Source organism: Pavona decussata, unplaced genomic scaffold, assembly GCF_977016875.1.
Source record: "Pavona decussata unplaced genomic scaffold, jaPavDecu1.1 SCAFFOLD_48, whole genome shotgun sequence".
NCBI lineage: Eukaryota > Metazoa > Cnidaria > Anthozoa > Scleractinia > Agariciidae > Pavona > Pavona decussata.
In genome coordinates this window covers 1,461,206-1,485,965 of record NW_028145470.1, presented here as the reverse complement: position 1 = coordinate 1,485,965, position 24,760 = coordinate 1,461,206, and the positions used below count along the sequence as shown (strand labels likewise).

The following is a 24,760-nucleotide window of genomic DNA, read 5'->3' as shown; positions in this document are numbered from 1 at the left end:
AGTTATGTCCAGAAATGCTCGCATATGTGATTTTGGTGAATTTGACAAAGTTTTGTCAAATATTCCCTTTGGCGAAATTTCTGCTATTTGCAAATTTCGCAAATTCGTCGCTTTCGTTACCTTCCACTCGGCTCATAAGCATTAAATCTCGACCTTTCTCGAAACTTCGACATTTCTGCTTAAAACAATAATGTGGTCTACCCATACCCAGCTCATTTGCGTTATTTCTGGAGCTGTGGTGAATTTTCGGGAAATGCGCAATTTACTTGACGAAATTTCATGTCAATTTTGCTATTTTGTTTTTTCGTTCCGAATAAATTGTTCCTACAGCATACAGTATGCGGTATGTCTTCCAGCATTTTGGGTTCAGTTGGATTATTCATAGATATCAACTTGGACCAAACACACCTTTCAAAATGAGTAGACAGAATAGAGAAGGGCCGGATGAATCTCTTTCTGGGTGAAATGTTCTTAAGTTTTGGCCAATCGTTGTCCCGAAGTTTAAATAGAAAAGGTTCATATAAAAAAAAGTGTAATGAAAGTCTGGGAATGCTCACTGTCATAAATCATATCGGCACTTACGAAGAAAGTTATGGTTTTGATAAGTTTTTAGTGTGGTTTATGACTGCGGTGAAAGCAGATCTCAGCAAGGGCTATTTGCTAAGTTCTGCTTTCTCCGCAGTTTTAAACCGCGCAAAAAATATCCCTGTATTAGTAGGCACCACCTATAGGAAACCTGAGTATCTCAAGATGCGCAGAACGTATGCGCAGTAACAAAAGTAGGCACCGTCCTTAAAACATTAAAATAACAAATTAAAACAAGTTAGTGCTGTCCTAATCTCTTTGTATATCAGGTATCCCCAAAACACAGGCTCATTTTTAGCTGCATAGATTGGTGGCACATATTTCATGCGCAAGAGTATCTTGGGGATACACCACTTGTCGGAGAAAAGAGGATCTTTTACATTACCAAAGGTTTTCTCCCAGTCCCCGCCTCCGCTCACCCTCGGTATTTTCGCTTCGTGCTCCCTTGAGGGCCTTGGTCGATCGTCGAAAATCAATCGTTCAATCGGCCAAGCTTCGGTCGTTGTTTTCTTCCTCTTCTCACAGAAAGTGAATAACAACTGAAAGCTCGCTGACTTTCATCCTTCTTATCTAACACCCGAAATGTTTTTTTCATCCAAAAACTTGATCCAACGTCTGAAACACCTGTTATATTAACAGATCACAATTTAAAACTGCTATACTCAAACAGGACCCACCAAACCACAAAATAGATGGTGGTCTCTGCCTACACCCCCCCCCCCCTCCCCCCTCCGCCCCTTCCTCAACGTCAAAAGATGTTCTCTTTATTGCATAGCCACCCCTCTATCCAGCAGTAAAAAAAAAAAAAAAAAACAATGAGATTCAAACCTCATTTTTCTTGTTTATCTAGCAATGCTGACTCTTGCTAGCTGAATATTTCTGTGTCAACTCAAATTTTAAAGCTAATAAAATTTTGTCGGTAATTTTCACGAGATAGGTGGTACGTGTCTTCCCCATACCCCAGACAAGTTGGGACCTCTTCGAACAAACTTGTTATGACAAGTTCCCTAAGCAGCAACAAATTCCTTAAACTGAAACTTACGGCTAACTGGAAAGCGGCCCTGATTTTGTCGAACGCCTTGGATTCTGTTGGTAGGAGTTTAGTTTCGCTTTCACGAAAGTAAACTTACTTCATCACTTGCACTGAATTTGCTACTGGCTGTCTCGAACTCTCTCCGAATGTAGCGAAGTTCTACTATATTACTCAAATGACAAGAAGTTTCCTTTATCGTGGTTCTGATTAGTTCAATTCCTTCAGCAAATGTTTTCATTACACCTGTTGTATACCAGTATTAACCGGTGATGCGGCAATTTAAACGACAGGTGCGCCTGCGTCAACTAGAAAACCCCGTTTCGCGTTTGCCATCTTCCTTGATGTGAATTGTTTTGAAATAATATACATTTTTTGGCTCTTTAGGAAAAGACGGAAATTTTCATATTTTCTGTCACAGATGGGATCACAATTTTCTTATCTTTAGCGCTAACTAGGATTTATTCAGCGAGTTGTACTTCTAGTTTGCGGGAAAATGGTGACTTTGGAATTCCGCTTTGAGGTCATTCTCGTCTTCATGGTAAGTCAATAATTTTTGATCAAATAGTACGACAACTTGGGATGTTTTTTTTTTAACAATTCTCTATTGAAATACAACAAAATGCCAATAAGGACACCGTTTATGAGGGACTAACAAACTCCGAAGAAAATGAAAAACTGCCAGAATCTACGATCGCTGATTGGCCTCTGGTTATTAATGTGACTTGAGCCAGTCAGCCTTGAAGAAAATGTGTCAGCCCAGAAAGTTTGATTTCCCAGTGTTCTATATGCGTGTCGTATTAACTCTTCATACAATAGATGTTATTTTATTACAATAGAGACAAGTCCTTATGCATACGTCGTTATTACGGCCACCTTGATGTTAAGGACGGTGCGTACTATTGTTACCGCACAAACGTTCTGCGCATCTCGAGATACTCGGGTTTCCTATGGGTGGTGCCTACTAATACAGGGATATTTTTGCGCGCTTTAAAACTATGCGGAGAAAGTAGAACTTGGGAAGTGATTTTGGTATCCAAAAAGAAAATTGGTGGTAAGCATGCATTTTTCAGAGATAATAAAGCTTCAATTTGGAAAAAAGCACCATACATTGCTTTGTATTTTGCTGCTTTTTAGAATGATTGTTGCTTAGTTATCTCTAAAAAATGCAGGGCTACCCCCAATTTTCTTTTTGGATTTCAATAGCCGCTACTAAGATCTGTTTTTCCCGCATAGTCATAAACCACGTAAAAATCCTTCTCTATCAGTAGGCACCGTCCTTAAGGCTTTCATGGTCCGTTGGTGACTGTTTACTTGATTTCCTGTATATTTCAGGTATTCTAGTGATTTTCACTTCACTGTTTTAACAGCCAATGCACATGTTCAAAATGTAAACGAGTTGAATATAAAAACGTTCCCACTCCCATTTACTAGTAAGTGTGCCAATACCACGTTTCCTTGCGCCCCGTTAAGAATCCTTTTATAATTTTTCTTCGTTTACGTATACAGGATCTTTCATTTACTGTCTGGTACAAGAAATAATAGTCATTTGGTGTCCTTTCTTAGTGGCAAGGTTGGATACATGAATATCTTCCTAGCTTGCTTATGCTCTTCTCACTTACTCACCTCAGTTCTTGTTGACCTTATGTATTTGTTTCTCAAGGTTGCAGCTTCGTTTTCTCTTTTGAATGTTCATGGTAAGTCCTTGATATTGAGATCAGTTGTTTCTAAATAGCACTTTAATGGGGGGCTATCGCTGTCCTGCATTGTAAGGCCACCAAAAAGGGGTGGGAGGGGGGGTCTGCATATCCCACACCCTATTGACGTTTGGCCTGTATTCCCCTTATCCCCTTAAGATCATTGACTCATTGTTTCCAAAATCATCTCAGATTCTCTGCCCTCAAAATTCCACATCCCTGTAATAATTCCAGTATGCTCAATATCCCGTATGCTTTATTCCCCGGATTCTCTGCCCTCAATCCTGCACACTTAATATCCCGTATCCCTAGAACTTTTTGCCTAGAATCTAGGTCTTGGCGGATTGTACTAGCATAATTTTTGGCATAATTGGAGCAAAAAAGCATAATTTTTTGAACGAGCACTGCCACGGCATTATTAGCATACATTCATAAAAGTTAGTAAATATGGTGTATTTTCTACAGAAATAAGTCAAATTTAGGTAGTACGTTCTTGCAATGCGTGTTTTAGCTACGCTAATAGTAGTATTGACTTTGTTCTGACATGGTTAGTTACTAGGCCTCTTTTGGCGAATTCTGCGTGCGTGGTTAACCTTCTGGAGGAGTCTGGCGCCTGGTTTCCCATCCGGCTTCTCCAACATTTGCGCGCCTATATGTACAGAATCTACGTCATTTTGTCAGCATAATTTTGGAAATCAGGAGCATAATTTTGGCATAATTTGGCAAAATTTCGAGCACTGCTAGTAGCATAATATTCCACTTTTAGGAGCACAATCCGCCAAGGCCTACCAGAATCCCGTATCCCAACTGAACAGCGCCTTTAAACTGTCTCCATCCCTTCCTATTGTTTGCGAGCTAGACTACCTGACCTGGTGCCAGAAGTACTCCGATCCCTTATTTGGCTTTAACGAGTACAACCCGTGCTTGATAGCTGGGTTATGATTTTGCCTCCTTTCTCGTGTTTCTGTCCAAGATTGGGTATCTTTGAAATTAATCATAACTGCATGTCTTAACATTTCAAGTCGGCCTTGAACGGCTATGGTTTTAGCCTGCGAAAAGGGTTTGGGTGGGGAGGGGGGACAAAAGCCGAAGATGTGTTTGTTCTCGGAGGCTATCTTGGTATTGGTACAGGTAAAAATAAGATAATTGATATACCTTGTTATTGAGTCGCAAGAAAACTTAAGCAGACTGATTCAGCAGACTGGTCGATGAGAACGAACGAGAGAACCGAGACAATTGCGCGTCCCGGTGGAAGATCGTGGGAGGGGCTCGGAATTCGTCACCCTATTTTAGAGCAACGTACGGCAACGTCCGTTTAGTACTTAACTCCACGTCGCTGCTTATTACACAGTCAAGAAGTCCTTGTCAGTGGCGTATCTTAAACCAAGAGAGGGTTTTAAATGTTAACGGTATACGATTTTTGGTAACCTAGCTCTCCCCCTACCAAACCCTTCCAACCTTCCCTCTCTGGAGTCAAACTCTTGTTGGTACTGTTCGGCTTTGAATCCAGGACACCGATGATCGAGCTTTTTTTACCAAATCAAACAACTTTTTCGAAGAAATACTGAAAATGATAAGATAATTTATTTAATCGAAAAAATAATGGGGTGTTAGATGCACGTTAAACGTAAAACGCAGTTAAAACAGCCAAATAATTTATCGGTTGTATGCATCCAAAGAAAGCCCCCTGCAGTTCATAAACACCCACACCAAAATAATTTTAATTTTCAGCTGATATCGCGCCAAATGTTGATTCCCATGGGAACTCGGATGAGAGCTCTATAGATGATAACCACAGAGATAATCTGCACGCCACACTTGGTCACACCCTAGGGATAAACTATGTTGATAATGACGACGACGACGATGAGGATGATGACGCAATTGGCGATGAAGGATTCTATGATGAGGATGATGACGACGAAGATGACCGTGATAGCCTGGGACAGAGCAGTAAAGGTTCTGGTTCTTCGGTTATACATAAAAAAGATGATATTCACCAGATAAGGGAACAGAGCTCCGAGCATGCGCAACAACAGGAGCCTCAGAAGTCAGGTGAAGTAGGTTCGCCCGATGACGATGAGGGCAGCAGTAGTAGCGGAAGCGGAAGTGGAGATGCAGAGGTCAAAGGTCATGGGGTGTTTGCAAGGTAATGTGATTTAGCTTTCCCGATTGGTTGAGTTAGGTCATGGAATGACTTTTGGTCACGTGCTACTTTGGTCTGTGAGTTCAGAGGCCTTAGCTCACTCCTGTTTCACCCATCGATGGAAAACAAACAATTTTGCCTCCACTGCTCAACCGGGCATACAAAGTGATGTTATCTGGGCGCGTTGGCCAGCCAAGTCACCGTACCATTTATTTAGCTTTAATGCGCTTACAAAAGTCGATCACGATTAAGGAAAACTAACTGCACCAAAGCCGGAAACGAAAACCCCTAAACACCAGCAGGTGGAAAAAACGGGGAACGTGTACCCACGACCAAGGCTAGTGGTGCCACCCTTGGCACCACTTGGCATACTATGTTTTACTGTGTAAAACATGGTGTGCACACTGATAGTTAACAGTTACTTAAGAGGATGTGACTACATACAAGAGTAAAACCTGGTTTCCACTTGGCAACATTCAAAAACTTAAATGAAAACGACACTTAACAACTTAACACGGCAAAGGCTGGCCATAGAATGCCTCACCCTCCTAACAGCTGCAATTTACAAACTACAATCCCATAAATCTCTCCGCACATAGCACCCGTATCCAGCCCTCTGATACGTACCGGCAAAATAGTAATTTATGCTAATTTAGGATTATCACAAATTACATTTTTCTCTTGCAGGCCATGGGCCGCTTTTTAAGGAAGACATGATTTCTCGAAGTGCATCTCCTGCAAAAACATTTAAAATTGAATAGCCTCACTCTTTCTTTTAACAGACAGCATGTTTCTGAGAAGGAAGAAAACGATGATGTGGATGCTTCAGCTGACAAAGATGAAATAGATAACATTGAGGACGAGAACGAAGAGGAAGATCAGACAAACGACGACAAAGATGAACATACTGCTGTCAAGTCACAAATAAAGGCTTTGGATAAACAACCAAAAAACTTAATCAAAATGGTTCCTAAACAAGAAGAAGAGGGCTCGTCGAAAGAACATGACATCGATGAAGAGAGTTCAGGCCAAGATTCTGGCTCCTCGAGTAATTTTACCCCAGGGAGGGGTAAGACAGGGGTAGATCTTCCAAGTCCACTTGTACTTCATGCAGGGCTCACTGAAGAGCATCCCAGTTTGAAGACAGAAAACAAAAGCATGGTTGGAGTTAAGACTAACAGCTCTGTGCATGTACAGGTAGTAACAAAAGAAAACGGGAGCTTGCCTACAAAAACAAATGATGAAAAGGATAAAGGGAGCGATTTTCAAAATAAAAATGTCAGCACCAGTAACAACAAAGAGAAAGATGATTTGAAATCAGTAAAACATAAAGATTCATCGCCACATGAAGTAGCCAACAACAAAGGAAAGATGAAAGGGAATGCAAAACAGAACACTGAACATGTACACCATGTTCAAAATACACAACCTCCGAAGAAGATAACGAAACAAGAGACTATTAGAACTGCAAAACCCTTGCCACATTTGGCAACTAAAAAGCTACATAACAAGTATTTGGCAGCCCGTGTTACACATTCACATGCAGTTAAAGGCCATACAAAAGCCATCCACAAAAAGCCAGTCAACAAAGGTCAGTATTCCACATAATCATTTTTTAATCGTAAGGCTTTTGGATGGAATTTTATTTTTGTACTTATGGAATTAGGGTTGTCAATTGTACTGTATCCTTAGCCGGTCTAGCTTAATTTCGTCTCGAAAACTGCCAGTAAGGGAAACCTTACAGAATGCTTAGCGTGCCTCTTTACCCGCGCTCGGCGATGGTTCCATGACTTCTTGCGATTGACAAGCTGTGGCATATTGTCCCTCGCTTAACGTCCTGTGGCATATTTTCTCGCCTTCACCCTGCGGCTTATTTTCCCGCGCTTGACAGCCTGCCTGAGGCAAATTTCCCGCGCTTGGAAACCGGTCGCATAACTTTCCTGCATTTAACGACCTGTTGTGCTTGGCAACCGCTGCATGTTTCTCCACGCTCTGGAGCCATCCGTGTTTTTGCCTCTGGTTCATTGACTTATTGCGGTCTTTTTGCTTCTTTTGAAATTTCAGATGTGTTTACTTTGTTTTTAGATAGTTATGTAAAACGTAACATGTTTTTATGTTATTTCCATCTTGACACGTCTTAAGCTGTTCGACCAACTTGCCATCCAGACAGTATTTTAGCTGGACATTCATTAAAAGGCGGCACTCGGGCCGGACGCTTCGAATCTCTGGGTGAGACTGCGAGCATGCACGCGTGTCTTCAGCGGTGCTGCCTCAAACAAACTTGTGACGTTGCGCTCTTGATTGACGGGCGGTGCTATGGCGTGGCGTGTTTCCGGATGGAGCTTTGCAAAGCCGTACCAGTCCCTCATCCGCACTTCATCTTCTCTCAACTTGGGTTCGTTAATAAGGGACAAAAGAGAGGGGACATAGAGAGGGCTCAAGGTAGAGTACCTATCGATTTGTCGCCTTAGTATTCAGTAGACATTATTTGGTCTCATGAATTAACTAAAATGGAGCTAAAAAGATATCCCCGCAGCTTTCGATGTCTCTTAACAACTTTTTTTTTCTTTTAAGTCAAAACTTGAATTATGTATTGTGGTTTATTAGTGTTTAAATATTAACGGTAGAACAGTCAAAAGCTATGGAGGTTGAGTTACTTTTCTTTGAAACTCTAAATTAAGCTCTACAAAGTGGATTTAAATCTCATGTCTGTGGACGAGATCCTTAAGTGTGACTATCAAGTGAAAGCTACTGAATAGTACTTTCCTTTGGTGCTGTTTATTATGCTGTACAAGAGTCTGTGGACGAAATCCTAAAGTGTGACCATGCAAATGAAAGCTACTGAGCAGTACTTTCCTGTGGTTCTGTTCATTATGCTGCGCAAGGTGGTTTTAACTCTTGAGTCTGTGGGTGAAATTCTAAAGTGTGACCATTCCGTCGAAAGCTATTGAACAGTACTTTCCATTTGAGACCAAGGACAGGATGATTAGTCCCAGAGGGAGGGGTTAAGCTTTGTACTAGAGATCGATACAGCAGATACTTAACCGAGAGACCCTAAGCTGGGAAAGCAGATTTGAGTTTTAATTTTTAAATATTACAGGTTTCCACTGCCAATACGGAAATCTCACACTGCGAAATAATGAACAATGGAGTGGTGAACTGTGTGGGGGTGTGGTGAGGTGCAAAGATGGCGTCGCTACTGTGACAAAATGTCCGGGTATCCCACCAAAACCGGACGACTGTGCCAAACCACGCCTGATTGTTAAGCATCAGAAGGGAAAGTGCTGCCAAATGGAGTGGAGATGTAAAGGTAATTAGGTTGATTTGAGCTGCCTTGTTGATCGCCATGTGAGGTAATATTGCACTGTCACAGACAAGAGAAGTGTATAAACAGGAATTCCCAGGGACCCCAACCAACAACAACGATAGAACTAGCCTGTGAACAGGCTTCCAAAGTGAGGCATCTGGGAAGAGAATAATTAGAATAGTTGTTGCTTCATTATCTCTGAGAAAACCGTGGTTACCCCCAATTTTCCTTTTGGACTCCAATAGCCCTTGATAAGATCTGCTTTCCCCGCATAGTCATAAACCATACAAAAATAATTCCTTAGTAGTAGGCACCGTCCTTAGACTTTTAGTAGGTTACGTTATTTTGATGTTGGGCCACATCCCGCACCCTTTCATACAAATTTAATTTACTTTTCACGCACCATATTCTCGGGTTTTCAACAAATTCTATCAAAATCAGCCACGGCTTTGGAAATTTGAATACATTGACTTTTTTGTTTTATTTAAAATTTAGCAAGGCACTGCACTTTCAATAACCGTTTAATCAAGCATGGATACAAACTAAGCGATCCTCTTTGTACGGGGGTCGTTAGCTGTTACAATGGACATTTAAGCATGGAATACTGCCCCAAAATACCAGACAAGCCGAAGGACTGTGCGCGGCCTAAGCTGAAGACAATAAACACACCAGGAAAATGCTGCAAAAAGCTCTGGGTTTGTTCAGGTAACTAAGAAGATAGGCTCAGGTTGTTTAAGAGCGAATACTTTTATTATTTGGCTCCTATGTGTTAATTCACTTTGTTTAATCATTTACAACTTCAAACATTTAGAACAGAGCTGTTTCCAATTCAGCGTCGTAAAATCAAAACCAAAGTAATTATTCTGACCAATCGTAGCAGACGTAAATAGCACAATGAACCAATCAGAATTTGAAGCAAATATGTGTAACTGGCGTCAAGCGCGGGAAAACGCGTGCGGCCAAAACACGATTGGTTTTGGTTTTGATTCTCATTGGTTGAGAAAGTGGCGCGGGTTGTTTTTAACCAAACATAGAACGTAGTAATGCAAAACCAAAGCAATCGCGAAATTACTTTCGACACTCAATTGAAAACCGCTCTATTACGGATTTCAAGAATTATACGGGATAAGGTTCTCCGCTCTCTGAACAGGTGTAGAGGGGCTGTTCACTAAAAAATCTTTTAGCTAAAGTACAAACTGAGAAAACAAATTCCTTCCCTTCAGGTATACTTACTACTTCAGCGATCCTTACTAGGTAATACTTCCTCCTAAATTGTTTTAATAATGAAAAACAAGATTTGTCAATGTAATAGATAAAATGATCTCGTATTCTCGTCTTAGATCGTAGCCCCACTCCAAAATAGAGGCCAAGCTCCGTTAGGGTTTAGAATCTCTGTAGGGCGAACTAATAAGAGTTTTGGCCCACTTTTGGGAGACCAATACCCTGCGTTCTCGAACAGGCTTAACGCTTATTAGAACGTTTTTTAACCGAGTTTCGAAAATAATTGCGCCTTTGCTTTGGTTTTCCTTTACTACGCTCTGTGATTGGTTGACAAAATTTGCGCCACTTCTCAACCAATGAGACGCCAAACCAAAACCAATCGTGCCTCGCTCGCACGCGTTTTCCCGCGCTTGGCGCCGGTTACATGTATTTGCTTCAAATTCTAATTGGTTCACTGTCCTGTTGAAGTCTGCTGTGATAAGCCAGAGTAATTTGTTTGGTTTTGGTTTTACGACAGTTAATTGAAAACCACTCAAATCATAATTTCGTCGCTAAACACAAATTTTTGTTTTTGTCAGACAAAAGCTGTAGATACGATGGCCTCAAGTTATCACACGGAGAGAAACTTACAGACGCGTCATGCGCAGTCGTCATGGAATGCAAAAATGGCTTCCTCCACAATAAGCAGTGCCCAGGTCCCCCGCCTGTACCTCATAGCTGTATTAATCCAACACTGAAGGTCAAGCGAATACCTGGAGAATGTTGCGAAATGAACTGGACTTGTGAAATGAGTTAAGGATAACGTTTTTTTAGGAAAAGGTAAGTAAAGTCTATTAAGCCAATAGGTGTCATTCACTACTTTCCCGCTCAATAAGCTGTTTATTGTAAGCCATGCGCGTATGACATTTTCCTTTCGGAAACACATACGAGCATTTTAGCCTTTTCACTGTCATAGTTAAACAATCAGAAAATGTATTACTGAGTGTCAAGTCTGTGGATGAAATCCTAAAGTGTGACCATTCAAATGAAAGCTACTGAGCAGTACTTTCCTGTGATACTGTTTATTATAATGTACAAGGTGGCTCTAAATTTTGGGTCTGTGGATGAAATCCTAAAGTGTGACCATTCAAATAAAAGCTACTGAGCATTACTCTCCTTTGGTACTGTTTATTATACTGTACAAGGTGGCTCTAACTTTTGGGTCTGTGAATGAAATTCTTAAGTGTGACCATTTAAATGAAAGCTACTGAGCAGTACTTTCCTGTGGTGCTGTTTATTATACTGTACAAGGTGGCTCTAATTTTTGGGTCTGTGGATGAAATTCTAAAGGGTTACCATTTAAGTGAAAGCTACTGAGCAGTATTTTTCATGTGGCGCTGCTTGTTTATTTTAGTATCTATTTTTTATTTTATGCGCTCTTGCGGATGAAAGGAAACTAAAACGTTGCTCTTCTGGATAATAATTTATTCGCTTATATTGCGCATTTTCCATGACAAGATGATCAAATGCGCATTATAATAATTACAAAAACACAATAGGTATATATATTACGTGTGACAGCAGCATTGAAATGACGAATCCTCAATATATTCTATATCTACCTATCTACTATATTTACGATATAAGTCATTTTATGTCTATATGTTTAACAATAGGAGTATTACTTTGATTATAAAAAGTTGTGATTAAAAGTAAAAATATATAATATAAAATGTAAAATGTAAAAAAATATGTATATAAAACTACTTAAGGACGGTGCCTACTATTGTTACTGCGCATACGTTCTGCGCATCTCGAGATACTCGGTTTTCCTATGGGTGGTGCCTGCTAATTCAGGAATATTTTTGCGCGGTTTAAAACTATGCGGAGAAAGCAGAACTTAGCAAACGCTTTTGGTATCTCGAAAGAAAATTGGGGGTAACCATGCATTTTTCAGAGATAATTAAGCTTCAATTTAGGAAAAAATCCCATACATTGCTTCATATTTTGGGGCTTTTTAGAGATATTACTGCTTAATTATCTCTGAAAAATGCGTGGCTACCCCCAACTTTCGTGTTGGATTCCAATAGGCCTTCCTAAGATCTGCTTTTCCCGCATAGTCATAAACCGCACAAAAATACTTCGATATTAGTAGGCACCGTCCTTAAAAAAGAAAAATCAAAAAATCAATCAGGAGCGAATGCCATAGTAAAAAGGTGTATCTTAAGTAGCGCCTTAAATTGGGTGATGTTGCTGCAGTCTCGTAAATGTTCTGGTAAATCGTTCCACAGGCTAGGTGCGGCCATTGCAAAAGAACGATCTCCTAATGTCTTATATGATAACACACACATTAATTTTAGGTCCCTGAGTTTGGTTTTGCGAAGATCTACTCATGTAAAACCTAAAAATCCTCCTCTAAACATAAATTGATCTTTTTCTTTTTCAGGACTGTACACTGCTCCTTCTGAATTATATGATCAAAGAGGTGAACTTGTTTCAGTGGGTTAGATAACCACATTACAGACCATGAGCGTTATTCAGCTATGAGAAAAAGAGACTTTTTTTGCAGGCCGTTCTGAAATGATTTTGTGAAGTTATGGCTAAAGATGAACAAGTTATTTTATCAGCCAATCAGAAGAAAAGCCAAACTAACCTGAAGTTCCTGGTTTGGCAGATCCAAAAGTTGACACCGGTTGCATATTTTCCCGCGCTTTGCACCGGCTGCATGTTTTCAGCTGCACGTTTTCCCGCGCTTGGGATACGTTGCCATGCAGGATGTTTATTGCTTCAGCTCCTGATTGACTCAATACAGTATGTTATTTATTCCTTATTGATTAGTCAGATATGACTGTCTTGGTTAAAAACTTCTTTAGACCTTCTTTTTTTGGCTACAAAATGTTTTGTTTTTGTGTTATTTGTTAAAAAAAAAACCACCCGCTACTTGAACATACTTGTTCCGCGTTACTCTCTCGGGCGTACCGCATTCTGATACCGAAATTTAACCCACCTAGGATACTTCCCTTGCATCTGGCGAATTACGTAGACACTTACATAATACGGAGATATTCATTGAATATGCAGGGATGCTCGGTTTTGTGAAAAGATTTAATAGAATGAAAATATGTTACACAGTGTGTACCGCCATTGATATAAGCTGTGTTCAAAGTCAATATTTCTTTGGGCGCTGATATCATATTTACGAAGGAAGCCCAGACGTTTCGAAACTACTGTCCCTTCATCAGTGAGGCAAGCTTTGCGGTCTTGATATTGAGAATGGCGTTGCAGACTTTTTGACAAGTACTTATCAGATGTGGAGGGGTTTTAAGTTACAGCTGCGGACAAAAATCTACGAGACATATGACGGAAGAAGCCCAACCAACCCTTCCCACCCTTAATCAAATTAAAGCTGAAATAACCGAAAACACTTTTTTTTGCTTAGAGCTCCCAAAGTTTTGCACCGTCAACTTTGCTGCGAGGTAAAGGAGGTGTAAGGCGTCTAGGTGTCTCGATATTTTTGTCTGGGGTTGCAGTCTCAGTAAGCTGTTACGGATAAAATGACAGTGATCACGGTCACTACCAGAGGGTTTTCTTGCGTGCTTTTTAATTTTTTTGGAAACTGGTCACAATACTAAGTTTGTTCGAAGAGGACCCACCTTGTCTGGGGTAGGGGGGTTATCAAAGACACCACCTTAGCCATGAACATTGCCGAAAAAAACTTATTGGCTTTAAAATTTGAGTTTACACATAAATATTCAGCTAGATGAACAAGAAAAGTGAGGTTTGAATTTTATTGTTATTTTTTTACTGCTGGATAGAGGGGTGGCTATGCAATAAAGACACCATCTTTTGAGTTTGAGGAAGGAGGGTGCAGGAAGAGACAACCATCTATTTTATGGTTTGGTGGGTCTTGTTCGAATACAACAGTTTTGACCACTTGCCTTATACGCAAATGTAAGAAAGAGAAACTCACAAAGTTTGCGTGAAGCCAGCGCGCGAATTGCAGCAAACGCGTCTGGCAACCAGGCCCCAAATGTTCAAAGAGCGGATAACTTTAGCCACTGGATAGGTTGCTTCCCGACAGATAAAATGTGCCGCAAGATTTCCCGATATGCCTATTATTTGTGAATGTAGTCAAAGCATATGTCAAATTTAAGTATGGGATTGTGTGGAAAACTTGCCAAAAGCGTTCTTTAGAGTACATTTGCTCCGCTGGATAACGACTTATCCACTGGATAAAGTTATCCTCTCTTTGAACAACTGGGGCCAGGCGTAGATTGAAACTAATATGTCTGTAATGGATGAATAGACAATATTAAGATTAGAGAGATAACTGGATAGAAAATTAATAATGATATGATATGAGATATGAAAATAAAACCTGTCTTGTGTACCGTCTTATCTATCTTATATTATCCATCTTTTTTTTTGATAAATTAATAGAAACATAACCACATAACCTACAGGTTAATTTTTTGGAAGGAAAACTCGAATTTCTGCGAGTAAGTCCAGTTTAATATTTTGGTAGCTGAGAAAGGTAGAGATATTTCGCACAAGATTGTTTATTTCGTTGCATAGTTTTGTCCCCTGCATTTGAAGGTCAGTTTAGCACAAAGCAGAGTTAAAATCAGACATTCGGAAAAGCTTTGCTAGACACTTCATTAAAATGTTTTTAACTCTCGCTTCTCAATTTTACAGGCCAGGAAAGGTACAAGTTGAATGAATGTTTTTATTTCATTCTCAGTAAAAAAATATTGCATTTATGCCCGTCCTAAGATGCAAGTAAGTACAAAATGTAAACGTTACATGGTGTGACTTGAATTGATGTTGCGTGACCTTAGTTGACGTCATAGTGACGTTAATTGGTTTCCAAGGTATCGACGGTTACTAAGCGACTCGACAAAAATTTTCTTCGTGGAGAAAAAAAAAACTGAGGTCGGAGCGCTTTGTTGTGTAGTTCACTTTTTCGTTAAAGATATGAACATTTTGATTTTCTTGCACACAAGTGAAAGAGAAAAAGTACTGAGAACAAATCTGAATACAAAGAATTATCAAAGAAGTAAACGATGGTCACAGGAAACCTGAAAATCAATGGAAAAACTTGGAAAGTTCTTCGGTTATACAGGTAAGATGAAAGAAACAGAGTTTGGATGTTTTTTTTTTTGTCGTTTTTGTCGGTTAAAGCTAGTTAAGACCGGTATTTTTTGAGTAACACGATAGCCATTTAGTGAGTTAAACAGTAAGTTAAACGTTTTTGTCCAAATATGATGTTCTGCAAGCGCAAAGTAAGTTTAAATGCAAGGTCGCCGAAAGCCAGTTGAAGTTTACAAGCGGACCTTTAATAGCTAGTTCTGAAATAAGCTTTAAAACAACGGGTTTTTTGTTTTCATTTCCTGACCGTATCTTTGTTTTCCTTCTATGCAATTATTATTTAGTTTGCTTAATTTAACAAGATAGACTGCAGGGTTAAAAAAAACTTAAATAAACATATGAACGCGTTTTCAGTGCAGCCACACTTTAAAATTTCGGGCGTAGCTTTCCTCGTAATTGAACAATAAAACTGTAAAAAGATAAAAGCATGTTACGAGATAAAGTACAATTATATAAAAGACCTAACACACACAACAGCGGATAGTAAATTTGGTGACCTTCTTCCCGGTTGGCCAAACTGTATTCTGTAAATTTGGATGGAAGTATTTAAATTAAAACCCTTTGCGTAGTGGCCATATTTGTTCACCTAATTACACCTCCCCTCTCGGAGACCATAAAAAAAATCTTACTGCCTGGACACTATTGTTTCATTCTGCTGTAGACTACACAAAGAGGTTTTACTGTTTCTCGAAGATTTTTTACTTTTCGTCACGTCACAATTTTGACATATCTCATAATCTCCAAAAGTTAAGTGACTATAGGACGGTGCCTACTAATACAGAGGTATTTTTTGCACGGTTTATTACTATGCGGGAAAAGCAGATCTATTGGAATCCAAAAAGAAAATTGGGGGTAACCACGCATTTTTTAGAGATAATTAAGAAACAATTATCCTAAAAAACAGTAATTCTAAAGAGTGCTAAAATACAAAGCAATGTTTGGCATTATTTATCAAATTGAAGCTTTATTATCTCTCAAAAATGCACGGTAATCCCCAATTTTCTTTTTAAATACCAAGAGCACTTGCTAAGTTCTGCTTTCTCCGCATAGTTTTAAACCGCGCAAAAATATCCCTGTATTAGTAGGCACCACCCATAGGAAACTCGAGTATCTCGAGATGCGAAGAACGTATGCGCAGTAACAAAAGTAGGCACCGTCCTTAAGTCAAAGTACATTTTATGCACTATCTAAATATACGTGGGTTTGAAAGAATGAGCACAAAAAACATCTTTGTAAACAGTCAAAGCAAATATGAAATTTAAGTATGGGATTGTGTGGAAAACTTGCCAAAAGCGTTAGGTAGAGTATATTTGTTTCGCTGGATAGTGACTTTTCCAGTCGATAAAGTTATCCGCTCTTTGAACAACTGGGGCCGGCCCTTTGGTGACCAAAGGGCTAATGTGCAAGGAATTAACCAACGGAAAAACTCTTGTGTACAATTTGACGCCGGATACCGCGTGAAAGTCAATCTGAGTCTAACGATGGATCGGTTGTTCCATCGATCAACCAACCAAGCCCTCTCTCCCTACAAACAAAAACAACGACAGCAACAACAACAACAACAACAACAACTTTTTTAAAATAGCCTGTGAACAGGCTACGGTAGGGGATATGACATAAAGGAAACACCTCGAGCGAAGCGAGCCGCGGGGAAACTGTGCCGAGAGGGGAGCTGGCCGAGGGGAAACTGGGAGGAGGAAGGGCGCGGGCTCTCTCCCCAGTACTCCCCTCGGCCAGCTTCATTCGGCTCGCTTCGCTCGCGGCCTTTTCCTTCGCCGTTTTCTTCGCCCTATCCGGCTACGGGAGCCTCTTCACAGGCTATTTTTAAATAATAAAAACGATATACCATCACAAGCGCCACGGTCACTTCCTCGAAGTAGTAGCGGGTGCACCATCGCGCACAAACTATTACACACTCGGCAAACTATTACAAAAACAGCTTCAGCTATAGTGGCGCCATTCTCTGGAACAGTCTTCCTTGTAACTTAAGGGAAGCAGAATCCCTTGGGCAATTTAAACGATTACTCAAAGAACTGTAAGGCACAACATTCGTGGAAAGCAGCTTTTTCTTTTTATTCAAACATTTTTATTATATTAGTATCAGGCATTTTAAAGCTGACGAATTTTGTACCGTGGATAAATAAAGATTATCATGTCATCATATCATATCATATCACCTATCAGAGGACCTTCCCTGGAATGATCATGCAACCAATATCTCCAAGAAAGCAAACGAGACCCTGGGTGGGTAAGGTGAGATTTGTCACAAGTCAACTTCTTTGGTCGCGAAACACGAGCGACGAGCGACGCGAAACGAACAAGTTAGCCACGAGGAGTAGGTTGACAGATGATAATGATGATAATAACACTATTAAGTAGAGATTCTGTTGCCTCAAAATAAATTTATTCAAACCATTGAATTATTTACACATTCAATTCAACAGCTTCTATTTTTCAGACCGTTCTGTATTTAACTACACGGTCTATTAATAAGTCAATTAAGGGCGTGAAAACAATAATTAATGCACCACACGGTGCCCGTTCAGTAAATGTCAGAATTTCTAACGGCGTAAATCTAACAGAAAATCAGTCGAACGTATTTCTTCATCGAAATAAACGTACAAATCTCTCTGCATGTCAACATAAACCAATGTATAAAATTAAAAAAAAAATGGCGTAGCTTGATTTCTAAGACAATTAACCAAAACTGAACCTCTAAACGTGCATTACTGAACTTGCAAATGCTAATTGATCCCATGTACAATCAATTTACATTGGACACCATGCAGTATTAACATTTACTAGAGTTAAATGTTGCTCGATCTAGCTAAGCTGCTTACAATGAGCACGGGGAAAGGGTATGTTCAACACCAAAGGGTACGACTTTTTTAGCCGTGTAGGTCTGAAAAATGATCTATTTTACCTAACGCTGTGAAATAGGGACAGGGTGTTAGCCTGGTTTAAGGCTATGTTCACACTATACCGGATCGATTTTTATGCCAGCGCAGATATCGATTCGATATAATGTGAACGGAGAACGGCATAACGGCCCACAGCTCTTCACTAAATCGGATAGGTTTCGTGCCGGAATAGATCCTTAAAGGCTTTGTATGACGCGTCGATCCGTTTACTTGAACACTTTACACTTGCAGCAGTACCGATCTGGCCTCTCCCGATCCGGTTCAAAGTGTTCCACTTCCAGAAACAGGAGCGTCTCAACAGCTTAATCGGCTCAAAAGTCGAGCCGAAATCGGCATTTCAAATGCCAATCCGATAAGGCTTTCGTGCCGGCACACAAGGTATCCGGTATAGTGTGAACATAGCCTCCGTTTTAGAGCTGCAATAGAGTAAGGAAATCACACATTCTTTTCAAAAATAGGTTATGGAATTCCAGAAACGAGCTGTACGGAGACATTGACACACAATGTTGGCACAAGACTCCGAAAATATATCCGGTCATTTTATCTGTTTAAATCAGCTCGTTTTCCTATATGCGATTTTCCGTAAATTTCTCTTACGTAGAATATCAATTTAGCTGTGTTTAAATTATAAACCAAGATTGTGCCCAAAACTGTAGTATATCTGTCACAGAAAGATGTGTATACCTTAAGGCTAACATTCCCTGTTACATTTTTTAATGGCTATACCCTATTAATTGTTGCTTTAATTTATCAATACGGAACGCTTCTCAAAAACAGAAACGTTAACAAAAAAGCATATCTTCACAAGTAAATAACTTATCTGCGTCAGCAATTAAACCAACACAAAAATAAACCTTGAAAATTTATTTACAATTGTAGCAAAAATAAATTATGTGCAGATTTTGTGCCCGCGCGAAAATCTCAAGAAAATAACTATAAGCGATATTTTAAACAAGGCTTGGAGGAGGGAACTGACATAAGCTTATGAGCAAGTTAGCAATGTGGCTGATCATATCATAACCTGTGTTTATCTTCTACTGTAACGGCATCACTAACATACCAACCACTTGTTGCCGCTATTGATAACATCTTTTGAGCGTTCCCTTGTTTGAAGTCGGTTGGCAAAATTACAGGATAATTTGCTCAGTCATAGTTTGAACGCTTCATAGTCTAACAAAAAGTATTGAAAAAAGATGTTGTTGAGAGCCTCTTGATGCTCGTGTGTTACGTGAGGTGAAGGATACGAGTGAATGTGAGTCTGAGGCGAAAGGGGATAAAAATGCCGTATGTATATACATACATACATACATACATACATACATACATACATACATACATACATACATACATACATACATACATACATACATACATACATACATACATACATACATACATACATACATACATACATACATACATACATATCTTCCGAAACAAACAGTTTTCCATGAAGCGATAATTTTCTCAACGTTTCATTCATTCGATGCGTTTAGACAGAGGGTCAACGTACCTTTTTTTTGCGAATGACGAATGCGTATGAAAGCCTGTGCACGTGGAAGGAACTAACTTTCCATTGGCCAAGAATCAATCTCTTACTCAGAGTCCTCAGTCACGTTGACCAGTGGTTGGTCTCTCCAGGGCCTAGTTGTTCAAAGCCCGATTAAGCTAATCCTGGGTTAACGTGAACTTGGCTTTACTAATCAATAAATACTCTTCAAAAGGATTTTTGTTCCTCAGTTTTGACTTAGATTTTTCCTCACCACTAGCTTAAAATAAGCTTTCAAAAACATTTTTAATGAGCGAGATGAAAACCTCGATTAATTTTTAATCGGGGATTAGCGTTAATCGGTTTTCTAACAACCGGGCCCAGATGACCAACCACTGGTCAAAGAGACTGAGGACTATGGTTATGAGATTGGCCACGAATTAAAAAAAAAAAAAACCCAACAGATGGGAGTAACATAAGGTGGTAAAAATGGTGAAACAATGAATAAAAACAGTGGCATCCTGGCAACTGTTTTCTTATTTGCATGAAGAACGATTTTCACTCCCCCAGAGCCTTGTAAATCTTGGCCTTTCTCGTCCCAGGAGCACCTCGCGATCGTTCAAATCTCGAAGACACGAAAGAACCGCTGTCAAAATTTCGACGAGCTCAAGGGACTCGAATGACCGTGGCGGCGAAGCGAGTAGTGTACTGTTTTGCGCATGTGCAAAAGCGTTAAAATTGAAACCGTCACTTATCGCAACTAAATAACATTTATCTCATGGAGAATATCAATTTAAACTAATATCCTAAGTTAACCCTTTCACTCTCACAGGAAAGCCCTCAATCAGGACACCGGCAATGTAGAACTTCAAACATATTCATCTATACTAAATGAAATCTTTTGAACCTTATGTTCTTGTGGCACCGTTTACTGGGCTGTTCAAAGTGGTTTTAACTTTTAACACTGTGGATGAAATTGACCATTTAGATCAGTACTTTTGAGGGTCTTCGATTTTTGAATTCCACGTTTTTATCGGCCAACGTTAGGAGTGAAAACGTTAACTTTTGTCAGGAAAATTCTACTGTTATTCCGTGTGGTGGGTTATTTACAATGAATTTCTTGGTATTCTTTTCCGATGAGGTCATTTTACCACTAAATTAATCAGATCTAGAATTTGTGTAAATCTGCCATCTTAAAAAAAACATACTCGTTATAACAACAATTATGTGAAATTATTTTCGCCAAAAATAATGGAAAAGATTCAAAGAGTTTTTTCCTCTCCTCTCTTAAGCGTCAAAATCATACCCGTTAAGTTTATAATTGTGATTGTTGGAGTGATTTTACGGTTGCCTAGCTTACATGTCAACAAATGTCAGTTGAAACACCAACTTCGAATTCAATTTAGGTACCTGTTGGCTACATCTGAGACTGATGAGCAAGCATAATTTGGCAACCTTCGTTCACATGATCCATAACTCTCTGTTTCAAATCACAAACCTGTTGCTTGAGCGCATTGGCAACCGCGTTCAACTCAATATTCCTCTCCTTTAGCTCTTTCACTCGTGTTTCAAGCCTTGCTTCGCGTTCCAGTTTTCTTTTCCGACACTTAGACGAAGCGATTCGATTCCTCTGCTTTTTCCTCTCTCGTTTAACGATCTCTTGAACTTCCAGATCAATGGGCTGCAATGCACCATGATCAGAAACCAACTGAGCTTGATTTTCTAATTTGTAACCAGACAATTCTGCTTTTTCTTGCGCGAGCGCGCTGTTGTAAGAAGCAAAAGCGCGAATAGTAGCCGCGTTTTCCATGTTAAAATCGTGATAAGCTGAATAAGGGGCGTTCTCCGAAGGGTAAGAATACAACGTTGTATAACCTGACGCACTAGAGCCACCGTAAGGGTAAATTGCGCCTCCTTTAATCGGAGGAAACGCGGTGCCATTGCCTGGAAAAAAATCACTCGCATCCACGCGAGACGAGTTTGAAGAAAACGCAACGGTGTCTGCCGAAGTTCGTAACGTGGTCGCGGGTACCGTGGTCAAAAACGCGGAGGTATTGCCTGGGGTGCTATGCCCCAAAAATGGATCAGTGGATTCGGCAGCGTTGTCTGCTAAATCTATAAGCGAAGAAGATTCTCTAGTAATCTGTCGATCGTGAAGGTCTTGTAACGCATCAGTGAATCCACGTGAATATGGTTCGTGATCGTGTTCCGCGTGAACCTGTGCGTGAACGTTGGTGTTAAACAGTGAGCTGGAGTTTGGACCGGCCGTTACATTTCCCTGCAGAGACATTATCATTTTTTCCAGTTCTGGTGAACCCAGCTTGAGCAAACCCAGATCCGGCGAGCGAAGGTCTGATGATGTTGCATGTTTTTTCAAATCTCCAATTTTCGGATCCTCTGCCAAGGTTTGTAAATTCAAATGCAGGGTGGACTTGTCGAAGAGGTACGGAGAAATAATATGCGATGAAATCCCCTCATCCTGATAAAAGGGGGTATCGCTCGCTTCCTCCATCTAAACTACTCTACAAGAACTACGCCTTTTCTGTGTATCCTTCACATTGCGAGTTTTGTCTGGGTTCCAAAAGACATTAACATGGATGGTTGACTTTTGTTTGGTTTCTTCCGCTCTCGGCCGCCAGGGGGACGTTTCGGCGGGAGGCGGTTTACTAAACGCCTCGTTCCTGATCAGTGAGTAATGCCATGCCAGCTGATTGATGTCATGTTCGAGGCCATATCTGGTTTCTTCTGGGATTGTCATGGCGACAACCACCTGGCAGCTGATTGGCCCCCGTGGATGTTTTGTGTGAAAGTCAATAGCGCCACCTGATATTTTTTATTGACGTAATATGACATAACGCAAACGCGGGAAAAACGCGGGTGGCAATGATTGGCATCGCACCTATCCCAAAAAGCGCGAATCCTTAACAAAGTTCCCGCCACTTTTTCGGAATGCATGCGCCCCTGAAACGGTTCAGTGGTCACAGTATAAGCCTTGTAGTAACATGCATCACAGACAACAAACATGATACATGTTGTTAATTTTTTACGTATCTTGAGATGGCCCTTGACATCTCCGTCTAGCCAACGTCGTCTGTCTGATGATGTTTGGCGCCTTTGTGATATAATTTGGTCCCTGAATTGTATCATGTCTGTGTAATATAGTTTCAAAACGCTTGGTGTAACAATTTCAATAAAATATAAAAGCTATTGGGTTCATGGCCTTACGGGACGACGTAACTGAAACTTGGCTTCTTCTGCCTAGTAACGGTTTTTGAGAAAACAAAATAACAAAATGCAATCAAAAATAACGACAAAACGTTTAAAAATGTCCGTAAGCCTTTATACTTTTATTGTGATTTTGTTCAAGCCAGAATTCTCCAAATAAAACTAACAGTGTTCTGAAATGCTACCGTAACCATCGGCTGTGCTTTGCACTGGAGTAGCTGTAATGACGTATAAGACCCGAAATATAATCGTAAGTCATTTCTTTTAACTTGGTGCCTATACCAGTGAGTTAAGGCGTTAGTACACAAACGCAGCAAAACAAAACAACAATAACAACAAAAAAACATTCATAGAAGTTCCAAACAAATATTGCGTAAAACTGTGCTAAGTCTTTTGACTTTTGAAACATTGCATAGGTCTTCTTGTTTGGAATTTGTTTTAAATACTGGATAAAAGTAGATTTGTGTTGACAGAAAGGGTGACGTTTTTCTTATACCGCTTTACGAAAAAAAGTAATAATAGTAGTAAAGTAAGAGAAGTAATTCGCAAAATATTTAAGGTTGGAGCGTAAACTCTTAGGACTGTCATTAACTACACGGGTGTCGGCCATAATATTTAACGAGCATTTTGGAATGAGAGCAAAAGTGTTGAGTACACATTCGCGTAAACATGTCAAATTATAGTTTGATACAGTCATGAAATTTAACTAAGGGCGCAGTTCCTGTCATTAGTTTCTCCAATTTGTTTTAGTTGAACCCGAAATTTTCAAATTAAGGTCCGGATCAGTTGCAGCTAAAATGGAGAATTTATCTTATGAAACTTCACTGCACAGGTTGATTTATTTATGTATTAGGAGAAATAGTTTCATTTTTAAAACAAACTGTCGTTTTACGGCTTGTCATGGGTATGGGAATTTTCATTGTGATGCTAGGAAGTTTTAAAACGACAGTACAACAACTTGACCTTTCCCAAACTGTGCTGAGAATTTGACTCCACCTTTAATTCATTTGAAAAAACTGATTTGCTGTTAATATCTTCTAGAAGTATTGTTCGTTGTGTGCTTCATCTTTGATGAGCAGTGTTTCATACGAAAGTGGCTGGTGTTTCGAAAGTAGAAGGAAAATATTTGGATTTTTTTGGTTGTAAAAAGATTTACCTGTTAAAAAAAAAATAACCGTAACAAGTTCAATGTTTGGAACTTGGCGTAAGTTTCTAATTTTGACTTGAAAACTACTTAGCTTGAAAAGAAAATTTTTAACATCGCAATAACATTCATCATTACGGAAATATGAGGGTCCGCTTGGCATCCAGCTTTATTTATTTATTTATTATTTTTTTTTCCTTTGTAACGATGTCTCAAGGAAATTACCACTTTCACTGACTTACGTAATCACTTTAATGATATGCCGTTATTAAACTGTCTAAAAAACACTGGTTTGGCTTCTATTATGTGGTTGGTCACCATTGAAGATTTTCTCGTTTCGATCCGCTAGCTGTTTAATGACGGGCCTAACGAGTCGACGTTTCAAGAAAGTTTTTGAAGTTTGTTAAGCCCTTTCACTGGAGGTTTTTCCGTTTTAAGGACAGTGCCTACTTTTGTTACTGCGCAAACGTTCTGCGCGTCTAGAGATACTCGGGTTCCCCATGGGTGGTGCCTACTAATACAGGGATACAAAACTTTTCGGAGAAAGCAGACCTAAGCAAGTGTTTTTGGTATCCAAAAAGAAAATTGGGAGTAACCATGTATTATTCAGAGATAATTAAGCTTCAATCTGGAAAAAATAACCATACATTGCTTTGTATGTTACTCTGTTTTAGAATAATTGTTGCTTCATTTTCTCTAAAAAATGCGTGGTTATTTCCAATTTTCTTCTTGGATTTCAATAGCCCTTGATAAGATCTGCTTTCCCCACATAGTCATAAACCACACAAAATACTTCCTTATTAGTAGGCACCGTCCTTAAGGCCAGTTTAAACAAGCCATTCTTGATGCAATTATTGTCGCGATTCAC

General features: G+C 39.7%; 3 protein-coding genes across 6 annotated transcripts in view; 2 read left to right on the top strand and 1 right to left on the bottom strand.

Annotated features, from left to right (window-relative positions):
- Window positions 1-1,931: 1,931 nt before the first annotated feature.
- LOC146481679 (uncharacterized) lies at window positions 1,932-12,993 on the top strand. Its single transcript, XM_085107602.1, has 9 exons — window positions 1,932-2,156; window positions 3,279-3,312; window positions 5,044-5,461; window positions 6,241-7,049; window positions 7,601-7,900; window positions 8,559-8,768; window positions 9,261-9,470; window positions 10,565-10,805; window positions 12,412-12,993. The coding sequence occupies exons 1-8, from the start codon at window positions 2,112-2,114 to the stop codon at window positions 10,780-10,782; spliced, it is 2,244 nt and encodes a 747-aa protein (XP_084963728.1). The 5' UTR covers window positions 1,932-2,111; the 3' UTR covers window positions 10,783-10,805; window positions 12,412-12,993.
- A 1,855-nt stretch (window positions 12,994-14,848) lies between these two features.
- The window catches only part of LOC146481677 (uncharacterized), a 31,613-nt gene continuing 21,701 nt past the window's right edge, over window positions 14,849-24,760 (top strand). For all 4 annotated transcript variants that reach the window (XM_085107724.1, XM_085107727.1, XM_085107726.1 and 1 more), the window contains exon 1: window positions 14,849-15,087. In XM_085107724.1, the coding sequence (XP_084963850.1) occupies window positions 15,054-15,087 (34 nt within the window). In that variant the 5' untranslated portion in view covers window positions 14,849-15,053. The remainder of the gene's footprint in view (window positions 15,088-24,760) is intronic.
- Window positions 17,213-23,416, bottom strand: LOC146481678 (transcription factor Jun-like). Its single transcript, XM_085107723.1, has one exon. It carries the CDS (start codon window positions 22,033-22,035, stop codon window positions 20,941-20,943), a length of 1,095 nt encoding a protein of 364 aa, XP_084963849.1. The 5' UTR covers window positions 22,036-23,416; the 3' UTR covers window positions 17,213-20,940.

Bases quoted from the DNA above. Each gene is read 5' to 3' on its own strand.
- LOC146481679 (XM_085107602.1), top strand. From the start codon at position 2,112: ATGGTGACTTTGGAATTCCGCTTTGAGGTCATTCTCGTCTTCATG. The intron at 2,157-3,278 runs GTAAGTCAATAA...TTGTTTCTCAAG, and splicing joins AGGTCATTCTCGTCTTCATG to GTTGCAGCTTCGTTTTCTCT. The intron at 5,462-6,240 runs GTAATGTGATTT...TTCTTTTAACAG, and splicing joins GGTCATGGGGTGTTTGCAAG to ACAGCATGTTTCTGAGAAGG.
- LOC146481678 (XM_085107723.1), bottom strand. From the start codon at position 22,035: ATGGAGGAAGCGAGCGATACCCCCTTTTATCAGGATGAGGGGATTTCA.